Source organism: Oncorhynchus kisutch, linkage group LG5 (genome assembly GCF_002021735.2).
Source record: "Oncorhynchus kisutch isolate 150728-3 linkage group LG5, Okis_V2, whole genome shotgun sequence".
Taxonomy (NCBI): Eukaryota; Metazoa; Chordata; class Actinopteri; order Salmoniformes; family Salmonidae; genus Oncorhynchus; species Oncorhynchus kisutch.
Window position 1 is genome coordinate 30,378,995 of NC_034178.2, and position 23,184 is coordinate 30,402,178.

General features: G+C 42.1%; 1 protein-coding gene across 1 annotated transcript; it reads right to left on the reverse strand.

The window, feature by feature from the left end:
• Positions 1-179: 179 nt before the first annotated feature.
• LOC109890881 (hepatocyte growth factor-like protein) lies at positions 180-23,149 on the reverse strand. The gene is made up of 18 exons (XM_020482982.2): positions 22,835-23,149; positions 21,054-21,198; positions 20,820-20,935; positions 20,549-20,663; positions 18,820-18,956; positions 18,130-18,250; positions 17,810-17,928; positions 17,518-17,689; positions 17,017-17,147; positions 16,776-16,878; positions 12,873-13,009; positions 12,084-12,116; positions 11,718-11,832; positions 2,352-2,429; positions 2,007-2,153; positions 1,673-1,779; positions 791-933; positions 180-561 (listed from the first exon to the last, which is right to left on the reverse strand). Exons 1-18 carry the CDS (start codon positions 22,887-22,889, stop codon positions 400-402), a joined length of 2,136 nt encoding a protein of 711 aa, XP_020338571.2. The 5' UTR covers positions 22,890-23,149; the 3' UTR covers positions 180-399.
• Between the last annotated feature and the right edge of the window lie 35 nt (positions 23,150-23,184).

Genomic DNA, 23,184 nt, shown 5'->3' on the forward strand with positions numbered 1-23,184 from the left:
GGTTAAGGAGGCATGTGCTTCACAAAGGACATCCGGAGGTCACTGCCACGGTTCAATATGTAATGTCCGATAATCTAATAATCTAATCACCACAAAAGATCAGGGCTATTATGGATATTTCGTTCTGATCCAAAAGGTTCATAATGGGCTTGATTACACATAGACTACAGACGAGGGAAAACAGGGTTATTTACATCTTATATTTGTGTCATAACAACGTAGAATAATACACAACAACAGAGTATTATGGACATAATGACAGATATTACAACAATTCTATGTAGATGGTCACGGATAACAATTAGGCCGTTGTGGATTGTGCGCTATGGGGAGAGGGGTTGAAAGTTGTCCATTAGAACATAGGGCCAGTCACTGGGTGGTGACACACTGTATCTGTTACTAAGCCATCTCCATGACCTTCTTAATCCAGTCCACATAGATGGAGACGCGGATGAAGATGCTGGGCTGGCCTGGGTGTCCACAGCGCCTCATGGGGATGATCACTCCTTCTAGCACCCAGCAGTCACTGTTCTGACAGGCCAGAGGTCCCCCATAGTCTCTCTAGGGGTCGGGTGGGTATAACATATCACTGTCAGATCATTCTCACACAGTGACAGGATATATCGTAACTTAACGCATACGTTTGTGCTGTATGTCGCAGAATGAATTTCCTAAAAGATCAAATAGTTTCACTCTCACACACCATAAACCTCATTCTCTCTCATAGAAATAAACCGCCCTCCACATAGACAAATCCTCCCCCTCACAAACACACCCGACCCAAACCTACCTCACAGGCACCCACCCCGCCCTGGAAGGAGTTGGTGCACATCTCGTTCTCCCGAACACGACCCCGAAAGTATTTGTTACAGTCCTTGTTGCTTATAACTGGTATTTGAGCCACATTGAGCACAGAGTCATCTGTAGAAGTGCCTGAGAAAGTGAGAGAAACAGTCAAAGAGGGAGGGGGGGGGGGGGGTGGTGGAGAGAACGAGATAATGAGAGAGAGGTGGGCATATGCTGAGTGATACTGGAAATAACAACACCATCTGTTGGTCCAGGATCTGAAAAGCTGTCTCATTTACATGACACATCAGTAAAACAGATACTACTTCAAGGGCAGCAAAAGATACCTAAAGAAACATTATGTCATACATTAGGGTCTCAGGTTTTCCTGACCACATCATCTGACCTGGGACAACTCAGGGCACTGGTCGTAATGCAGCCACAGGATGGTGACATATAAAGGACCTTATAAAGGAACGGTATACAGAGTACAACAGGGGAAAAAAATGTGCAGATGAGGGTAATACAGATGCAGGATCTTAATTTGAGCCAGTGTGCGCTACAGCAAGGAAAATAATCCTGCGGCAAACAGGAAATCTGAATTATTATGTGGATTATAATTCACGGACATTTTTGAACGGGTTGATAGATTTTTTTCGTAAGTGAAAATCAAGTCTGAAATTTTGACATTCCAAACTTCAAAAGCCTTTTTAAACCTCAAAATTCACTACACGTTTTAGATCTCCTGAATGGCAGGAAGGTTCTCCTCCAACAGGGTGGTCCAAGGAAGAGCCTACATCTGTAAAAGGAAGGATAAAGATGAATATGGAGGAATGTGACTAAATGATATTGCCGTGTTACAATTATGAGCATAGCTCTCCTTTACCTTTAGTTTCCCCCCAGCCTGCGATCTCGCAGTAGGTTCCGTTTCGAACTATGTAGCGTTCGGGAGGCAGGCAGATCTGAGACACACGCTCATTAAACTGGGCTGAGCTGAGGAAGAGGATGAGGAAGAGCATCAGCCTGAGCGGAATGGGGTTGCTGTTAAATCATACGGCGTGGACTAGTTGTAGGATACTATTGTTAGGTTACTGGTGAACTGTAAATAAAAAATTTAAAAAGTATAATAAAAGATGTGCAGGGAAATATGTGTTTTGTGCATGTGTGTGTGTGTGTGTGTGTGTGTGTCCGTTCCTGCGTGCGGTTGTGTGTGTACGCACTATTCCAGTTGTAGCATGACCAGCTGGGACTCAGAGGGTCCACAGACGATCTTGGTGAGAGGAATAGTCTGTCGGTCGGGCTCTCCTTCACTGGGGTTACGGAACAAAGTCCCCATCATGGCGGAGTACCCTGGAAGGTCCACATAACTACACACAGAGAACACACACTGACCAACAATCTCCAACCTATTCAAGGGATTTACAACAAAACTGTTGTTTTAGAGTCTGGATCTGGGTCTTTTGGGTTTGACAGTTTTTCCTTTTACTGTGTTTAAAAAAACAACAACAACATGATATAAATACTTGATAATTAAGTAATGAGAAATAATAAATCAGAAAGCATACCAAGAGGAGAAACACTGCTTAGTGCTGATCACCCATTTGGAGCTAACCAGGGAGCCTCCACAGAAATGGTTTCCTTTCCTGCACACAAGGAGATAAGGGTTATGAAGACTAGGGTCTAACACACACAGAGACAGAGACAGAGACAGAGACAGAGACAGAGACAGAGACAGAGAGACAGACAGAGACAGAGACAGAGACAGAGACAGAGACAGAGACAGAGACAGAGACAGAGACAGAGACAGAGACAGAGACAGAGACAGAGAGACAGACAGAGACAGACAGAGAGAGACAGAGAGAGAGAGAGGGAGAGAGAGAGAGAGAGAGAGAGAGAGAGAGAGAGAGAGAGAGAGAGAGAGAGAATGAGGACTAGTCTCTAACAGGGAAAGAGAGAGAGGTTATAAATACTGGAGAATACCAGGGAGGGAGTGAGAGCAAACAATAAATCGTTTGTTTTCAAGCTAGCTATAGCTAAGAGCAAATAGCTAAATAAAGAAAAGGCTATCAAAGAGCTGAGAAAATGTTTACATTTTGCTACTTGTACTACTTTTCTTTTTAATTGAAGAAGAAGAAGAAATGGGATGCTGTTGCAGTAAAAAGGCTTGATCTGCGAACTGAGATGAAAACAAGCTGGAAAAAGCTGAAAAGAAATGGAAAAGAGCTAGGAAAAAAATGGCCAAGAGAAAATCCAAACAAATATTATGTACCCTACAGATGTCTGCTCTTCCAAGGCAAAGAAAAACTCTAAGTAAAGTAATGAGACAGTCACCTGAGACCTTGGTGGCAGACCTCACAGTACTAGTGGGGAAGAAAACAACAACGAATCTCATATTTCATATGGAGAGCCCCTCAGCCTGACACACTGCCCTGTGCACGAAATACTCAAAACATAGAAAGAATGGTAAAGGCAGACAGATAACAATCAACAAGGACAACGATAAAACTGCCCGTCTCACAGTTAACGTTCACCATAACGACACCATCTTGGCTCAGGGGTCGGAAAGCAGCCTGAGGACGTTCCAGGAAGACTTCCAGCCCCCAGGAGAAGAAGCAAAGGAGCAACTGCAAGAAGCTCTCAACACACCAAAATCCAGGAGAAGATGACCCCTCCAAGCCCTGAAAACAGCCCCGTCTCTCCAAGAATCTTCTCCTACGTCGACTCTCTCAGAGACAATCTACCTGTTCTAGAAAGAGACCTTACTGAGTTCAGGGAGATATTCCTTGACCAGCCAGAGCAGAGGCATTCAACAGCCGACACCAGCCAGCCTGATGAATCAACAGCGCAGTAAGATCTCACCCCCCTTCCATAGACTTACACAGTAATTATGACAACTTCCGGAGGATGTCTTCTAACCTATCAGAGCTCTTGTAGCATGAAGTGACATGTTGTCCTGGTAATTAATCTAGTACTGAAATGATATGCTACAGCTAGCTAGCACAACAGTGCATAAAATGTGGTGAGTAGTTACCTCAAAGAGAGAGAATGTCAGTAGTTGAACAATTTGAACAAATTCAATTATTCCAAAATTAAGGAGAAACAAGAGAGAGAGTGATGGCTATATTTGGTTGCATTTATTGTTTTTTAATTTCACTTCCACTTAGCTAGCAAATGCAGCTAGCTAGTTTAGCCTACTCAAACTCCCAGCTCAAAACAGAGAGGGATGCTATGTTAGCTAGCTGGCTATGGCTATCCAACACTGGAACTCTTCCAAGTCAAGGTAAACTTTTGGTTTTATTAATTTATTGCCTCTGGGGCCCACCGGTGTAACTGCTAAACTGCTTTCTGTACCCCATGATTGTAACGGATTTACTAACGCATTAGTTCTAGTAGTTCTAGTTGACTATGATGTGACAATGACGTAGGCTGTGTGTCGTGATTAGCGTTCAATATTCTCTAACTGAAATCAGGCCATGCTCATTAAAATAAAAAAATAAAAAATAATCCTCCCTCATCTTAAAACTTCAGAGTCCCAGGGCCCTTCCTCAACATCCAAGGAGCCCCAAGCAACAGATAGCCCACATCCCCACTGCCCCATTCACCACGCTGCCCCCCCCCCCTCAAGAGTCATCCCTGACAGAGCACCCGGCTAGCCACAACAGGCAGTACAGAAGAACAGCTACACAGCAGTGACTGCCACAAGTTCCTCAGCACAGGACAACCAGAACCAGATAAGAGACATGTTACCTCTAATCTGCTCTAAGATAGGCATACTGAACTAAAAACCTACATGCACTACAGATGACATCCAGGGTAAAGTACCAATGTATGCATAAGCTATGTAGCCTCGATAATAAGAGATAAATATATATATTTTTTATGTTTTATTATGTATTGAATATTTAAATACTGTTTATTTGTTTTATCTCGTATGTTCAACACATCCTAAAGGAACATTTTAAACATAGCATCCTTAAGTAGGATATAAGCATCTACAGTGCATTCGTAAAGTATTCAAACCCCTTGACTTTTTCCACATTTTGTTACTTTACAGACTTATTCTAAAATTGATTTTAAAAAAAATTTCCTCTCATTAATCTACACAAAATACCACAATGACAATACAAAATCAAAATGATATAATACAAAATTATAATTATGTGAAATATCACATTTACATACAGTAAGTATTCAGACCCTGTACTTTATTGAAGCACCTTTGGCAGCGATTACAGCCTCAAGTCTTCCAGGGTATGACCCTACAAGCGTGGGACACCTGTATTTGGGGAGGTTATCCCATTCTGCTCTGTAGCTCCTTTCAAGCTCTGTCAGGTTGGATGGGGAGTGTCGCTGCACAGCTATTTTCAGGTTTCTCCAGAGATGTTCGATTGGTTTCATTCCGGGCATTGGCTGGGCCAATCAAGGACATTCAGAGACCCGAAGCCACTCCTGCGTTGTCTTGGTTGTGTGCTTAAGGTCATTGTCTATTGGAAGGTGAACCTTCGCCCCAGTCTGAGGTCCTGAACGCTCTGGAGCAGGTGTTCATCAAGGATCTCTGTGCTTTGCTCTGTTCATCTTTCCCTCAGTCCTGACTAGTCTCCCAGTCACTGTCGCTGAAAAACATCCCCACAGCACGATACTGCCACCACTAAGCTTCACCGTAGGTGAGGGTGCCAGGTTTCCTCCAGACGTGACGCTTGACATTCAGGCTAGGGCTGTTGCGGTGACCGTATTACCGCCAACGGTCAAGAGTCATGAAGGCAGTCAAATTCCACGTGACCGTTTAGACACAGTAATTAGGCTTCTACAAGCTCTGATGCTGCTGATGGTCATTAGTATCCTACCAAACTTGCTAACTACTCAGCACTCTATCGTTCCTCTAATCTCTCTGACATCGATGTAAATAGAATGGATTCTAATAGGGTGCATTACGGCGGCCGTGAAATTTGAGGCATTAATCAAGTGCTTGTCAAATTGTGAATTTAGTGACTGATGTAGTGTGATCAGCCTGCACAAAAAAAAAACAACGCAGAGCTCATGCCTTTCATGCGACGTTTTTCAAATCCTCATTAGAGTAGCATCATGCAGCCTTACAATGTATCAAAGTCCAAACATATAGCTCAACGTTTGTAGAACAACTGAAGTTACATTAATAACTCTAGCATATAGGAATACCTATTTGTTTGTTAACCGCTCAACACAGAATAGCCGTTTGTGTGCACTCCCTCAAATCGCTTGGAGAAAATATCCTTTCTATTTTATTCAGCTTTGTTCTATTGTATTCTTCATACTATAAAATAATGCTACGGAATTCTAAGCAAATCTTGCCTGCTAAATGAACTAGCGTAGCCCACAGCCATTTGGCATAGCCAGATCAGGACCTAACATAAAGACAATAAGGACAAAAATAAGTATGTTATTCTGTTCTTCTGAAATAGACTACATTTTCTTCATATCATGCTTCTTTAGACCTGTCTAAAATAAATACTGGATTTATTGTGAAGGCTATATTACATGGATTTATTAGACTTTTTAAAATGTAGATGCTCCAAAGGTCTGCATCAGTGGCTTGTAGGCTATGTGTGGAAGCCAGGAGATGCTAAATGTGTTGATGTTAACTAACGGTCAATTACTGTGAGACCAGCTGTTATTTGCTTGACAATCACCAGCTGACAACATTTTGTGACCGCCACAGCCCAATTCAGGCCAAAGAGTTCAATCTTGGTTTCATCAGATCGTGAGAAACAAGATTCTCCTGTCAGAGAGTGCCTTTTGGCAAACTCAAAGCGGGCTATCATGTGCCTTTTACTGAGGTGTGGCTTCCGCCTGGCCACAATCATAAAGGTGGAGGGCCTTCTGGAAGTTTCTCCCATCTCCACAGAGGAACTCTGGAGCTCTGAGTGACCATTGGGTTCTTGGTCAGCTCCCTGACCTAGGCCATTCTCCCTCGATTGTTCAGTTTGGCCAGGCAGACAGCTCTAGGAAGAGTCTTGGTGGTTCCAAACTTCTTCCATTTAAGAATGATGGAGGCCATGGTGTTCTTGGGACCTTCAATGCTGCAGACTTTTTTGGTACCCTTCCCCAGATCTGTGCCTCGACACAATCCTGTCTCGGAACTCTACGGACAATTCCTTCAACCTCATGGTCTGTATGGAGGAGTGGGTCAAAATCCCTGCTGCAGTGTGTGCAAACCTGGTCAAGAACTACAGGAAATGTATGATCTCTGTAATTGCAAACAAAGGTTTCTGTACCAAATATTAAGTTCTGCTTTTCTGATGTGTCAAATACTTATGTCATGCAATAAAATGCTAATTAATTACTTAAAAATCATACAATGTGATTTTCTGGATTTTTGTTTTAGATTCCGTCTCTCACAGTTGAAGTGCACCTATGATAAAAATTACAGACCTCTACATGCTTTGTAAGTAGGAAAACCTGCAAAATCGGCAGTGTATCAAATACAATCAAGTTGTAGAAACATCTCAAGGATGATCAATGGAAACAGGATGAAACAGGATGCACCAGAGCTCAATTTCGAGTCTCATAACAAATGGTCTGAATACTTATGTAAATAAGGTATTTCTGATTTTATTGTTAATAAATTTGCAAACATTTCTAAAAAACTGTTTTTGCTTTGTCATTATGGGGTATTGTGTGTAGATTTATGAGGAACATTTTTTATTTAATCAATTTTATAAATAGGCTGTAACATAACAAAATGTGGAAAAAGGGAAGGGGTCTGAATACCAACTTTGGGCTCCCGAGTGGCACTGCATCTCAGTGCAAGAGACGTCACTACAATCCCTGGTTCGATTCCAGGCTGTATCACATCTGGCCTTATTTGGAGAGTCCCATATGCGGTGCACAATTGGCCCAGCATCATCCGGGTTTGGCCCGGTGTACGCCGTCATTCTAAATAAGAATTTGTTCTTAACTGACTTGCCTAGTTAAATAAAGGTTAAATAAAAAAGTATAAAATATTTTCCAAATGCAGTGAATATATAACATTCAGGGTTTGTGCTCTTAAATATTTGGTTGTGAAAAGCACAGACACAGATATAGTAGACATCGTACCTAGTTCAGACATTATTATACTTCTTGGAGACATGGAGTCGAAGAGAAACATCCTCTCCCAAAAATGACAGGGAGGTTACTGCAGGACTACCGTCAGTGAAACATCCTCTCCCAAAAATGACAGGGAGGTTACTGCAGGCCTACCGTCAGTGAAACATCCTCTCCCAAAAATGACAGGGAGGTTACTGCAGGCCTACCGTCAGTGAAACATCCTCTCCCAAAAATGACAGGGAGGTTACTGCAGGCCTACCGTCAGTGAAACATCCTCTCCCAAAAATGACAGGGAGGTTACTGCAGGCCTACCGTCAGTGAAACATCCTCTCCCAAAAATGACAGGGAGGTTACTGCAGGCCTACCGTCAGTGAAACATCCTCTCCCAAAAATGACAGGGAGGTTACTGCAGGTCTACCGTCAGTGAAACATCCTCTCCCAAAAATGACAGGGAGGTTACTGCAGGTCTACCGTCAGTGAAACATCCTCTCCCAAAAATGACAGGGAGGTTACTGCAGGCCTACCGTCAGTGAAACATCCTCTCCCAAAAATGACAGGGAGGTTACTGCAGGTCTACCGTCAGAGAAACATCCACATGTAAAATGTGTCCGTGACTCAGGAGGGATTCTAATCTGGTTTAAAGAGAGGAAAGGAAAAACATAGTTGGCAAAAAAAAACATACCTTATTGTTATATGCCTCTGTCTGACTTTCAGTATTACAACAATGTTTGTTTTCAGAGTCTCTATTCTGATATAATTCATTTTGAGTCAGTACGTAAAGTTCTGTTAATGGGGGATTTAAATGCTAGAACTGGTAAATATCCAGACTACATATATTTAGAGGGAAACACCCATGTACATCTGGGTATGAATCACAACTGACTACAGAGAGAGAGAGAGAGAGAGCTATGACAGTATTGTCAACAAAAATGGGAAACAAGTAGGTTTACTTATTGATCTGAACTAGGAAACAGTGCAGTCGACTTTGTCATAACAGATCTATAGAGCAAGAAAAAATATCTATGCCTTTATGGTCAGGCCACAACTCCCTTTGTCAGACCACTGCCAAATTAGAATTTATCAGAAAAAAAAAATCTGATGAACCACCCCTACATTTAAAACCAGAACTCTACCCCCTCCCGCCCACATACCGCGGGGGGAGGGGGGGGGGGGGGGGAAGCTAGCCATGTTGAATAAAAGGCAGCATTAAATAACATTGATATTAAAAACTTGATTTACATTTGTATTTTTTTACTACATTTAAATAAGACAAAGATGGCATTAAGCCACTGACAAAAAGAAAAATGGTATGGTTTGACAAAGAAGGTTCAACTGCAAGAAAAGAACTAAGACTTTTGTCAAAACAAAAACAAGGAGACAGGTCTCATATAGCCCTAAGCCAATATAAGAAAATCCCTCTATATCACCAATTAATTTCATGAATCATGGAGGAAATTAGATACCACTCTTAAAAAGAAAGACCCCCCAATCAAAGATTGGATTATCTGGAAACAGCATTTTGAAATACCTCTATAAATTCAAAAAAATTAAAAATAACTTAACTCCACCCAAACATCAGTAATAGAACAATTAAAATAATTATAATTAACAGTAAAAACCCAACGAAACCAGCTGGACAATCCTATTACATTGTTTTAACTAATTGATCAAATAAAGGCCCTCAAGAGCGGTGAAGCCGCAGGGCCAGACAGCATTCGAACAGAGATTCGAACATTTTAAGTCAAAGTTGAATTGGATTCCTCCCTAAACACTGAACAACAGATATATATCACAACACATATATATCCTCCATGTCCTCAAAAAACATGTCCACCAAACTCACAAAGGAAACACATATGCCTTGTTTTATCGACGTTTCAAAAAGCCTTTGATTCCTTATGGGAGGAAGCACTGTTCTCAAAACCCCTTCGAAGTGGTGTAGGAGGCAAGGTCTATGATATTATTATTATTAAAGCACTGCATCTCAGTGCTAGAGGCATCACTACAGACCCTGGTTCGATTCCAGGCTGTATCACAACCAGCCGTGATTGGGAGTCCCGTAGGGCGGCGCACAATTGGCCCAGCGTCTTCCCCGGTTTGGCCGTCATTGCATATAAGAATTTGTTCTTAACTGACTTGCCTAGTTAAATAAAGGTGAAATAAAAATAAATAAATAAATGAGATCTATAATGAAAATAAAAGAACACAATTCTTTAGTCAGGACAGAGGAGTAAGACAAGGTTACAATATTAGTCCAACATTATTCAATATTTATATAACTGAACTGGCTACAGATCAATCAAGATCTCTGGGACTCACCCTAGAAGACAAATAAATAAAGTGTATTTCATATGCCAATGACTTGTCACCAGCAATAATCTTGTCACCAACAGAACAGGGGGTACAACAAAGCCTGTCCTTGCTAGAACAGTATTGTAAGGACTGGACACTATCCATTAATATGGAACAAAACTAAGTAATGATCTTTCAGAAAAAGTCCAGATCTCAGGAAAATAAGTACTATTTCACACCACCAATCCTGAAACACACCACCGACTATATTTACCTTGGTGGTTTGACATGGCCATAAAGTCCTTAAGCACGCAGAGCATATTTTGCGATCAGAAAGACCCTGTATAAATTTAAGCCACCAAGAAGAATTTGGCTTAAATTTTTGGATTTTTGTCATAACTCCAATCCTTCCAATGTGGCAATTTAAAATATACAGTACATCATGGGATGAAAGCCCCACCGAAAGGTTTTACCTGGAATTTTCTACAAATATTGTGCACAGAAATAGCCCAAACCTAGCCTGTAGTGCAGAACTTGGGAGATTTCCACTAGCACTCATAATTGAGAAAAGAGACACGACTTTCTGGACTCACCTAACACACTGTGATCCAGAATATTATCATCACAAGGCTGTCTTATGCAAAGACTGCAACACAAAGAGTGACCCTTTAGAGCAACTGGCCCAGAAGCACCAGCTAAAATTCAACCATTTGACCACAAATAACACAGTTCTAATAAGTAGAAATCTCAAACCAAAATATGTAGAATATTGGCAAAACGAACTTCAACTGAATCACAAGCTTCAATGTTACCAAATTCTACATAGAGAGTTATCAAATTAGGACAACACCTTTTCAAAATCAAAGAATTCAAACCATGGAAGACATTAACAGACTCGATGACCCATAACCTGGCAATAGAGACAGGATGCCATAGAAAAACATGGAAGGTCAGAGAGGAGAGACTAGGTCGGATGAAGTAGAGAATGAGGAGAAAATCTGCGTTATGTTAGGAGAAAACATTGAGACAGTAGATCTTGCTGCAGATGATGTGCTGCCTTGTCATCATTTAAGAGATGTCATACACATGAGCCTTTCTAGATTTCATTTCTGGAAATGTTTTTTAAAATGTCTTATTATTATTGTTTTTGTGTATATGCAGTATACTGTATATTATTATTGTTGGCCCAACATATTGTTCATTTATGTAATACTTCATATACATTGCTTTGACAATGTAATGTCTGTGTCCAACTCACACTACCAAACACTTAGATCCCCTGAACGCAGCCCACTTTTCAGCTCACTCTCCCCACTTTCCAGCTCACTCACTCTTTTTTGAGTAACGTTTACTGTTCATTTTGATTGTTTATTTCACTTTTTTTAAATTTATTTTTTTACTTCACTGGCTTTGGCAATGTTAACATATGTTTCCCATGCCAATAAAGCCCTTACATTGAAATTGAATTGAGAGAGAGAGATGCCATGAACACTGGTCTCTAACAGGGGAGACAGAGAGGTTATGAAGACTGAGGCTGGAGTCTCTATTGTTGAGTAAATCTCATTGAGACTGACCTGTCTCTGAGGCTGACTGTCCAGGGAGAGTTTCCAGGACGCCCACCAACAATACGGAGTATGCTCTTGACGAAACGATCATCTCTCTTCCCACACTCATTAAACTCCACTTTCTCTGTGCGCACACAGACACACACACACACACACACACACACACACACACACACACACACACACACACACACACACACACACACACACACACACACACACACACACACACACACACACACACACACACACACACACACACACACACACACAAACACACACACACTTCAGTTAGTGAGTAAAGTTGTGTACACAGGTACACTTCCAGGAAGCACTTATTATTCATTATAGTTGCATATTCCATTAGGAACTCACCAGCTGGCTCAATGATGGACACTTTCTCCCCAGCTGTTCAAACAACAATAAGCAGAATCATTTAAAAGAAATATTTTTGAAATAACAACCAAGGAGGGATTAGTTCTTCGAGCAAAATGTATGAAAAGAGCTTTATAGTGTTAGTAAATTAACATTAGGCCTAGAAGGATAGAGTACAGAGTATAAGATATACTGGCAGTGTCCGAAATCTGTCTTGCCTACTACTTACTAAAACGACATAATGTGTACTAATCATTCTCATACATATACTATTTAGAAAGTACTGTTTGGTAAAAACAGATGCAATAAGCAATAAATATCAACATACTAGGCTCACCCATCCTGATAACGCGGCATCTAATGCGCAATGTGCGTTGATAATGTGCGTTGATAATGTGCGTTGATAATGTGCGTTGATAATGTGCGTTGATCATGTGCGTTGATCATGTGCGTTGATAATGTGCATTGATCATGTGCGTTGATCATGTGCGTTGATAATGTGCATTGATAATGTGTGTTGATAATGTGCGTTGATTCCCACCATTCGTTCATTTGGGTACAGCGTGTCCCCTTGTCTCATTATCAGCTTATCATCATACTATAAAACGTTCTATTTTCGCATACCTAAAATGCCTACTGTGTAGAACGAAAGTATGGGAATTCGGATACGGCCAATGAGTGATGGAGTAACAAGAGAAAGATATGGAGAAAGGAATGTAATGCCTGAGGGGACAGAGGTATGGGGTGGGGGGGGGGGGGGGGGGGGGGGGGGGGGGTCGGAATCTTTACCGCACTGCTTGATGGCGCAGTAGTCAAACTCTGTTTTGGGGTCAGTGGTGTAGCACCAGGGTCCGTGTTGGTCCCCATCTGGGTTCCGGCAGTAGTTCTCTGTCAGGTTGCCCTCAGGGTGGGTCCCTGGGTTTATCCTGGAAAACCACAGTACAGTAAAAGCACTAAACCTACCTACCCATGCCACAGCAGACACTTCTACACCCACATGCTACTATCACATACATTGAAATATATATATATATATATATATATACAGTGCCTTGCGAAAGTATTCGGACACCTTGAACTTTGAACTTGCACCTTGAACTTGCAAAATTATTCAGCCCCTTTACTTTCAGTGCAGCAAACTCTCTCCAGAAGTTCAGTGAGGATCTCTGAATGATCCAATGTTGACCTAAATGACTAATGATGATAAATACAATCCACCTGTGTGTAATCAAGTCTCCGTATAAATGCACCTGCACTGTGATAGTCTCAGAGGTCCGTTAAAAGCGCAGAGAGCATCATGAAGAACAAGGAACACACCAGGCAGGTCCGAGATACTGTTGTGAAGAAGTTTAAAGCCGGATTTGGATACAAAAAGATTTCCCAAGCTTTAAACATCCCAAGGAGCACTGTGCAAGCGATAATATTGAAATGGAAGGAGTATCAGACCACTGCAAATCTACCAAGACCTGGCCGTCCCTCTAAACTTTCAGCTCATACAAGGAGAAGACTGATCAGATATGCAGCCAAGAGGCCCATGATCACTCTGGATGAACTGCAGAGATCTACAGCTGAGGTGGGAGACTCTGTCCATAGGACAACAATCAGTCGTATATTGCACAAATCTGGCCTCTATGGAAGAGTGGCAAGAAGAAAGCCATTTCTTAAAGATATCCATAAAAAGTGTTGTTTAAAGTTTGCCACAAGCCACCTGGGAGACACACCAAACATGTGGAAGAAGGTGCTCTGGTCAGATGAAACCAAAATTGAACTTTTTGGCAACAATGCAAAACGTTATGTTTGGCGTAAAAGCAACACAGCTCATCACCCTGAACACACCATACCCACTGTCAAACATGGTGGTGGCAGCATCATGGTTTGGGCCTGCTTTTCTTCAGCAGGGACAGGGAAGATGGTTCAAATTGATGGGAAGATGGATGGAGCCAAATACAGGACCATTCTGGAAGAAAACCTGATGGAGTCTGCAAAAGACCTGAGACTGGGACGGAGATTTGTCTTCCAACAAGACAATGATCCAAAACATAAAGCAAAATCTACAATGGAATGGTTCAAAAATAAACATATCCAGGTGTTAGAATGGCCAAGTCAAAGTCCAGACCTGAATCCAATCGAGAATCTGTGGAAAGAGCTGAAAACTGCTGTTCACAAATGCTCTCCATCCAACCTCACTGAGCTCGAGCTGTTTTGCAAGGAGGAATGGGAAAAAATGTCAGTCTCTCGATGTGCAAAACTGATAGAGACATACCCCAAGCGACTTACAGCTGTAATCGCAGCAAAAGGTGGCGCTACAAAGTATTAACTTAAGGGGGCGGAATAATTTTGCACGCCCAATATTTCAATTTTTGGTTTGTTAAAAAAGTTTGAAATATCCAATAAATTTCGTTCCACTTCATGATTGTGTCCCACTTGTTGTTGATTCTTCACAAAAAAATACAGTTTTATATCTTTATGTTTGAAGCCTGAAATGTGGCAAAAGGTCGCAAAGTTCAAGGGGGCCGAATACTTTCGCAAGGCACTGTGTATATATATATATATATATATATATATATATATATATACACACAGTACCAGTCAAAAGTCTGTACACACCTACTCATTCAAGGGTTTTTCTTTATTTTGACTATTTTCCTCATTGTAGAATAATAGTGAAGACATCACAACTATGAAATAACAAATATGGAATCATGTAGTAACCAGAAAAGTGTTAAACCATTCAAAATATATTTTAGATTTTAGATTCTTCAAAGTAGCCACCCTTTGCCTTGATGACAGCTTTGCACACTCTTGGCATTCTCTCAACCAGCTTCATGAGGTAGTCCCCTGGAATGCATTTCAATGAACAAGTGTGCCTTGTTACATTTTGGGGGGGAATTTCTTTCCTTCTCAATGCGTTTGAGCCAATTAGTTGAGTTGTGACAAAGTAGGGGTGGTATACAGAAGATTGTCCTTCTTGGTAAAAGACCAAGTCCATATTATGGCAAGAACAGCCAAAATAAGCAAAGAGAAACGACAGTCCATCATTACTTTAAGACATGAAGGTCTGTCAATCCAGGACATTTCAAGAACTTTGAAAGTTTCTTCAAGTGCAGTCGCAAAAACGATCAAGCGCTATGATGAAACTGGCTCTCATGAGGACCGCCACAGGAAAGGAAGACCCAGAGTTACTTCTGCTGCAGAGGACAAGTTCATTAGAGTTACTAGCCTCTGAAATTGCAGCCCAAATAAATGATTCACAGAGTTCAAGTAACAGACACATGTCAACATCAACTGTTTGAATCAGGCCTTCATGGTCGAATTGCTGAAAAGAAACCACTACTAATGGACACCAATAAGAAGAAGAGACTTGTTTGGGTCAAGAAACATGAGCAATGGACATTAGACCGGTGGAAATCTGTCCTTTGGTCTGGAGGCCAGATATGAGATTTTTAGTTACAACCGCCGTGTCTTTGTGAGACGCAGTGTAGGTGAACGGATGATCTCCGCATGTGTAGTTCCCACCATGAAGCATGGAGGAGGAGGTGTGATGGTGTGGGTATCACATTTCAGGTAAGACCCAGATGCAGACAGTGTCGAAGTAACAAAGGTTTACTATTAGTATAGGGGCAGGCAAAACGACAGGTCAAGGGCAAGCAGAGGTCAGTAATCTAGATAGGGTGCAAAAAGTCCAGAACGGCAGGCAGTCTCAGGGTCAGAGAAGGCAGGGGTCAATAATCCAGTGTGGTATGGCAAGGTTCAGAACGGCAGGCAGGCTCAGGGTCAGGTTAGGCAGAATGGTCAAAACCGGGAAAAACAAGAAAACAGGAACTAGAACAGACAGGAGCAAGGGGGAAAAACGCTGGTAGGTAAAGCAACAATTAACTGGAAACAGACAAACAGAGAACACAGGTATAAATACACTGGGGAAGATTGGTGACACCTGGAGGGGGGTGGAGACAAGCACAAAGACAGGTGAAACAGATCAGGGTGTGACAGTGGGGGTGCTTTTCTGGTGACACTGTGTGATTTATTTAGGCACACTTAACCAGCATGGCTACCACAGCATTCTGCAGCGATACGCCATCCCATCTGGTTTGGGCTTAGGGGGACTATCATTTGTTGTTTAATAGGACAATACCCAACACACCTCCAGGTTGTGCAAGGGCTAGGAAGGAGAGTGATGGAGTGCTGCATCAGATGACCTGACCTCCACAATCATCCGAACTCAACCCAATTGAGATGGTTTGGGATGAGTTGGACCGCAGAGAGAAGGAAAAGCAGCCAACAAGTGCTCAGCATATGTGGGAACACCTTCAAGACTGTTGGAAAATAATTCCAGATGATGCTGGTTGAGAGAATGCCAAGAGTGTTCAAGCTGTCATCAAGACAAAGGGTGGCTATTTTGAAGAATCTCAAATATAAAATATATTGATGATTTGTTTAACACTCTTTTGGTTACTACATTATTCCATATTTGTTATTTCACATTTGTTATTTCATAGTTTTGATGTCTTCTCTATCATTCTTCAATGTAGAAAATAGTAAAAATAAAGAAAAATCCTTGAATGAGTAGGTGTGTCCAAACTTTTGACTGGTACTGTATATATATAAATATGTATTAAATATTTGACAACACCAAACATACCTGCCAAATTCATGATACATTTAATTTTAGAATCTATTCGTTATTTTTGATACTTTGTTTTGTGAGGCATGTTGACACTCCACTTCTGGCAGGTGACGCCCTTCCGCGTCTTTCGGACCACACCCCTGTAGTTTTTACCATTTTCATGGTAGCAATCTGGGGTGTGGGGAAAAAGGACATGAAAACATGACGACAGAAAACCCTTCTGTGAGTTATCAAGTAGGCTTGTGTTTGAGGACCCTAGATTGCATAGCGAGTGCATTGTTGCCACTGAAACAGCAGAGAGCAGTGTACCCTCAGCTTCGATGTCGTCTGCACAGCGTTTGATATGCAAGCAGAGAGCCGTCCTCATCTCAGGCACAGACGTGAAGCACCAGGGAGCCTCGGATCCATCTGGGTTACGACAGTAGTTCTCTTCCAAGCCCCTGGAAGCAATGGTATAGAAATTAGTATAACCAATATGTATAGCACACAATAACACAGGGATATATGGATAAAACAGCTAATACTATAGATCAAAATAACACAGGGACAATCATTCATGGGTAAATGTTGGATGTATGCTACTGACTCTGGATAAGCGTCTGCTATGACTAAACTGTATATGTGTTTCGGAACACAAATAACTAGACCCAAGATCAGCCATTCACGTAGACCCTCATCTCAAGACCCCTAATGTCACTCCTCCTCATCACACCACTCACTAACCATCATTCCGCCACTCATCCCTCTTAACTATCAATCCCACCGCTCATCCATCCATCCATCCCTCTTCCGCCCGTTCCTCTGGCTTACTTGCATTCGTAGGTGTTTGGGTAGAAGGGGTGCTCGTGAGGGTACTGAGCGTCCCACCGCTGACAGGCAATACCGCCGGTCGTCTCGTTCACTTTGCCACGGTAATCCTCCCCGCGACCACGGAAACAGTTTGTGGTGTAGCTGGACCGGAGGTGTCTCTTAGGAACCGCAGCTGGAGTGAAAGGAGAGACGTGACATTATGAGGGGTGATATAGATTGTATTACATTGTTATAAACATGGAAACGTGTGAATGGAAGGGACAGGGAGGGTGTATGAAGGGGACAGACGTACGGCACTTGCTGATCTGGCAACTCTCTCTCTCCATATCAGGGTCTGTGGTGTAGCACCAAGGAACAGGGGAGGAGTCTGGGTTACGGCAGTAGTTATCATCCAAGCTCTTATCTGGATACCTGGGACGCACATGTACAGGATTCCATTTTAGGAGCTTCTCATTACCTTGGAAATGTTGATTGTTTTCTACTCTGTTACCGTACAACATATTGATTAGAGAGAAGTAATGCTGACAGGATACAAAGGCATGTAGGCCTACAACAAACTGTATGTAAAAGAGTGGAGTGGTAGTGATTACAGCGGTGGGTAGACAGACATACTTCTCAGGCTGGTAGATGTGTTGTTGTGGGTACTGCTGGTCCCAACGTTGACACTCTCTGCCACTCACTGTGTGGTCAACCTGGCCCCTGTAGTCTTCCCCGTTACATGTGATACACACCTCTGTGCACAAACCCAAACACACACAGTCTGTAGCAACACTTTTTTTGATCAAAGACAACAAATATACCACAATCAATCATTTACACATAGTGTTATCACGTTATCTTTAGAAGCATTTGCTATTGCAATCCTTCCACCCCTGGAATGTTGAACAGAATGGGAGGTGCAGAATCTCACTCTCTACCACACCTGCTGTCTCTAACTCTGAATGCTCGGCTATGAAAAGCCAACTGACATTTACTCCTGAGGTGCTGACCTGTTGCACCCTCTACAACCACTGTGATTATTATTATTTGACCCTGCTGGTCTATGAACGTTTGAACATCTTGGCCATGTTCTGTTATAATCTCCACCCGGCACAGCCAGAAGAGGACTGGCCACCCCTCAGAGCCTCGTTCCTCTCTAGGTTTCTTCCTAGGCCCCTGCCTTTCTAGGGAGTTTTTCCTAGCCACCGTGCTTCACCTGCATTGCTTGCTGTTTGGGGTTTTAGGCTGGGTTTCTGTATAGCACTTTGTGACATCGGCTGATGTAAAAAGGGCTTTATAAATAGATTTGATTGATTGATGTACCGTCTTTGCAGTGGGGGATATTGCAGCTCTCATAGCGGCGTTCTGGATCATTGGTGTAGCACCACGGCCCGATGGGGTCCCTATCTGGGTTCCTGCAGTAGTTCAGCTCCAAACCATTAGTGGCTGTGGGTGTCCATCTATGACAAGGTATAGAAACAGAATATGTGTGAGAGAAAGAGATATCTTATTAGATTTTGCTTTGGGTCATGGTTTCCAAACTACTACTAATGCTCTACCCAGCACCAATTGTATTGTGGACTTGGCTGAACTGGTACTAACCTCCAACTATTTTCTCTTCAGAGGAGACTTTTTCCTCCAGACCAAAGGGACAGCGATGGGGAGCTCTAAGGCTCCTAATTATGCTAACCTATATCTAGGAATGTTTGAAAAACAGGTGGTGCTGAATCCAGACCTTAACCCTTTTCTCTCCAATATTCTCCTAATTCTGATATATTTGGATGACATTTTCGTGATCTATCCAGGGACACAACTTTTAGAATTCCACGCTTATCTAAATGCTATGAATGAACACCTTAATTTCACCATTAACTATGACCTATCACAAATCAGTTTTCTTGATGTGATAGTTAAGGATAAAACCTCCCTCTCTACAGATCTCTTTAGGAAACCTACGGACAAGAATAACCTCCGTAGAGGTGACAGCTTTCATCCACGTCCACATTAAAAGTCTCCCTATAAGTCAATTCAGTCGCATCAGAAGAATATGCAGCTCTGATGCTTCTTATTAGAAACAGACCACGAGACCTCACACAAAGGTTTAGGGAAAGGGGGTACAAAGACAATTGGGTAAAACATGCCAATGATCGTTTTGAAAGACTAACACAGTTGGAAGGCCTTCGACCAAAAGTTAAAGAAAAAGCAGATCATGTCCCATCATGCTTCACCTGATACTCACCATTGGGGAAGGCATTTAAGATCATTATCAGGAAGCACTGGTAATTACAAATGTGGCCAATATGCTCAATGCAGCTTCACGTATAAGTGCAACTAATTTACCCACAACCCCCCACACAGGACAAAGATTTAAGATAATTTTACCTGCATGTGCACCAATGTTATTTACATGTTGAAATGTCGTTGTGGTCTGTCTTATGTAGGGAAAACCCATAGAAGCCTTAAGACACGGATCAGTGAGCACCGCAGCAATGTACAGACAGGTGAGACAACAAATCCGGTTGCTGTTCATGTTGTACAAGCTGGACATCCTATTAGTTCTCTGAGATACATTGGAATAGAAATGGTGGGAGGGGACATTGAGACGGGACATTGAGAGGAAACTTCTTCAAAGGTAATCTTTCTGGATCCACAGATCCCTCTTGGCCTTAATGAGTTTGACTTAAAACCGTTTTTTTATAGTCTAAATTGTGTCAATAAAAAAAGTATGCTAATTTAATATTCTATGTGTATGTATATTACTGTAAATATTGATCACATTCCCTGTGTGTGATCATATATTTTGATACTTTGAATGGTAATATTGTGTAACTATGTTATACATTTTTACCTCCTGTTTCAGGAAGTGATGTCACTGAGTACTGCGCCTATATATAGGACCTTCCACCCCCACCTGGGATATGAATGCCTGATGAAGACCTAAGGGTCAAAACATTCCAAATAAATATCACCTGGGAGCATGAGCAGTAGTGTGCGGCATTTTCCTTTGTGTTTTACAAACTACGACTCCCATAAATCAACGGGATGATCTTACCTGTGATCATGTGGGAACTTTGACCACCACTGTTGACAAGTATGGCCATTTTTTGTCGTGAACACCTTGCCTCGATAGTCTTCTCCTTTACCCACAATGCACTTCCTTACGTACACTGCACATGGAAGAAAAACATCTGCCTTTTCAAACAGAAATCACAGCATGCTGCTGACACAACATGACTCATTTTGTAGCGTTATACAGAATGAGATCAATTCACTTAGAACATAAATGACAGAGAACATGACCTCACTTTGACCCCAAAGCTTACCCTTCTTCTCATACAGGTCACAGTTGACGTTCCTCTTGACCTCTGCGTTGCTGCCATCCTCCACCCATGGCAGCTGTTTACAGGTGATGGAGCGGCGCGTCTCGTAGTTGAAGGCTCTAATGAAAGGAGTTTTCAAGTTCATTTGTGTTCAATTTCTTTACCAATTTGGGGGTAGCCTGACTGGCACTCAAACCCTAGGTGTTGTACTAAGGTCATTACAACCCTCCAGGGTACCTGCAGTCCAGTGTGTGCGAACAGCGTCTGGCACAGTCCTCCAGTGTCAGCCCTGGCAGCATCAGCACACGTGCAGAGTTCCAGGAGGTCGGAACCAGCTCCCTTCCCTCAGAACGCTGGAAGTCATTCAGAGGACTGCGGGACCCTATGGCCAAATACAAAACGCACAGTGCTAGTATCTGGGGGCTTACACTATATATAAGTATGTGGACACCACTTCAAATGAGTGGATTTGGCTATTTCAGCCACACCTGTTGCTTACAGGTGTATAAAATCGAGCACACAGGATGCCACCTTTCCAACAAGTCAGTTTGTCAATGTTCTACACTGCTAGAGCTGCCCCGGTCAACTGTAAGTGCTGTTATTGTGAAGTGGAAATGTCTAGGAGCAACAACGCCTCAGCCGCAAAGTGGTAGGCAACACACGCTCACAGAACGGGACCGCCGAGTGCTGAAGCTCGTAGCGAGTAAAAATCTTCATGAAATGGGTTTCCATGACCGAGCAGCTGCACAAAAGCCTAAGATCACCATACGCAATATCAAATGTTGGCTTGAGTGGTGTAAAGCTCGCTGCAATTGGACTCTGGAGCAGTGGAAACACATTCTCTGGAGTGATGAATCACACTTCACCATCTGGCAGCGATGGATGAATCTGGGTTGAGTTAACACTACCTGCCCCAATGCTTAGTGCCAACTGTAAAGTTTGGTGGAGGAATAACGGTCTGGGGCTATATTTAATGGCTCTGGCTAGGCCCCTTAGTTCCCCCCTTAACAATGGCATTCTAGATGATTTTGTGCTTCCAACTAAAGTGGCAACAGTTTGGGGTAGGCCCTTTCCTGTTTCAGCATGACAATGCCCCCATGCACAAAGCGAGGTCCATACAGAAATGCTTTGTTGAGATCGGTGTGGAAAAACTTGACTTGCCTGCACAGAGCCCACATCGAACACCTTTGGGATGAATTGGAACACAGACTGTGAGCAAGGCCTAATCGCCCAACATCAGTGCCCGACCTCCCTAATGCTCATGTGGCTGAATGGAAGCAAGTCCCTGCAGCAATGTTCCAACATCTAGTGGAAAGAGCCTTCCCATAAGAGTATATATATTAATGCCCATGATTTTGAAGTGAAATGTTCGATGAGCACTTTTGGCCAAAATGATATCTAGCCACTATCTTACTGAAGTGTTAAAAATGGGAACAGAACAGAACAGTTTTGGTTCGAAGTTCTAACTTAAAATCCCATGTAATATGTCCTTTGGTAGGCCTATCTACTGAACTATTAACAAACAGTACATCATGTACTGAGCATCCAGCTGTCTGTTTGTGAGCTTTCGGCTGAACAACATTTGGGCATGGGTCTGACTGAGCACAATAAGACCTTTGGACCAACCACACCATTTTTTGTGTGAAGCTTACACGAATGGACAAGTGTCTCTATCAAAACACTTAACTGACAGAATCACATTTTTTGACAGACTGTAATTTGTAAAAGGACAGATTTATACACGATTGGATTTTTTACATGATATGTATATGTAGAAAAACTGCAGTCAATTGTGCAGTGTAAACTGAGCTGACCCAGGAATACAATGTACAACCAAAAAAAAAGGCACATCAACTCAACAACATCAAATCAATAAACCAATCCCAGTTGCATTATTAATGAACGTAGGTACCCAATCGGCACATGAATCTGAAATAGATTTTTAAAAATAAAATGAAAAAACATATAAATTATAAAATAAATATATATATATAAATTATATAAGTTATTTTTCTTACCACTGACCAATCCCCTCCAAAATGCCAGGAGAACACAGGAAATAATGAGTTTCATGGTTACAGAAGAGAATAAGACAGACCAGTGCTGGATGGAAGCAGATCCAAGGACTTAATAATGTTTTTGACTATTCTGGAGTTCCTCTGGCTGGCGTGTTTTTACGAAATTGATTAGGCTAGACTAGAGCAAGGTGAACAATTAAGAAGACTATACAAAAAAAAAAGATATATTGTGGTGTTTGTTGGACGGGAAAAGCCAGAGTTACAAAATAAGTGTGAATGTAATGACTGCATCCCGTCCACCCACACGTGAACATTGAATAGCTTAATCAAACAGAGGCGCTTACCCCCAA

What these genes read in the sequence shown, in the direction of transcription:
- LOC109890881 (XM_020482982.2), bottom strand. Translation starts at nt 22,889, where the DNA reads ATGAAACTCATTATTTCCTGTGTTCTCCTGGCATTTTGGAGGGGATTG. An exon ending in CACATCTACCAGCCTGAGAA is followed by an intron (nt 17,929 to 18,129) that starts GTATGTCTGTCT and finishes TGTGCGTCCCAG; the next exon opens with GTATCCAGATAAGAGCTTGG. An exon ending in CCAAACACCTACGAATGCAA is followed by an intron (nt 17,148 to 17,517) that starts GTAAGCCAGAGG and finishes CATTGCTTCCAG; the next exon opens with GGGCTTGGAAGAGAACTACT.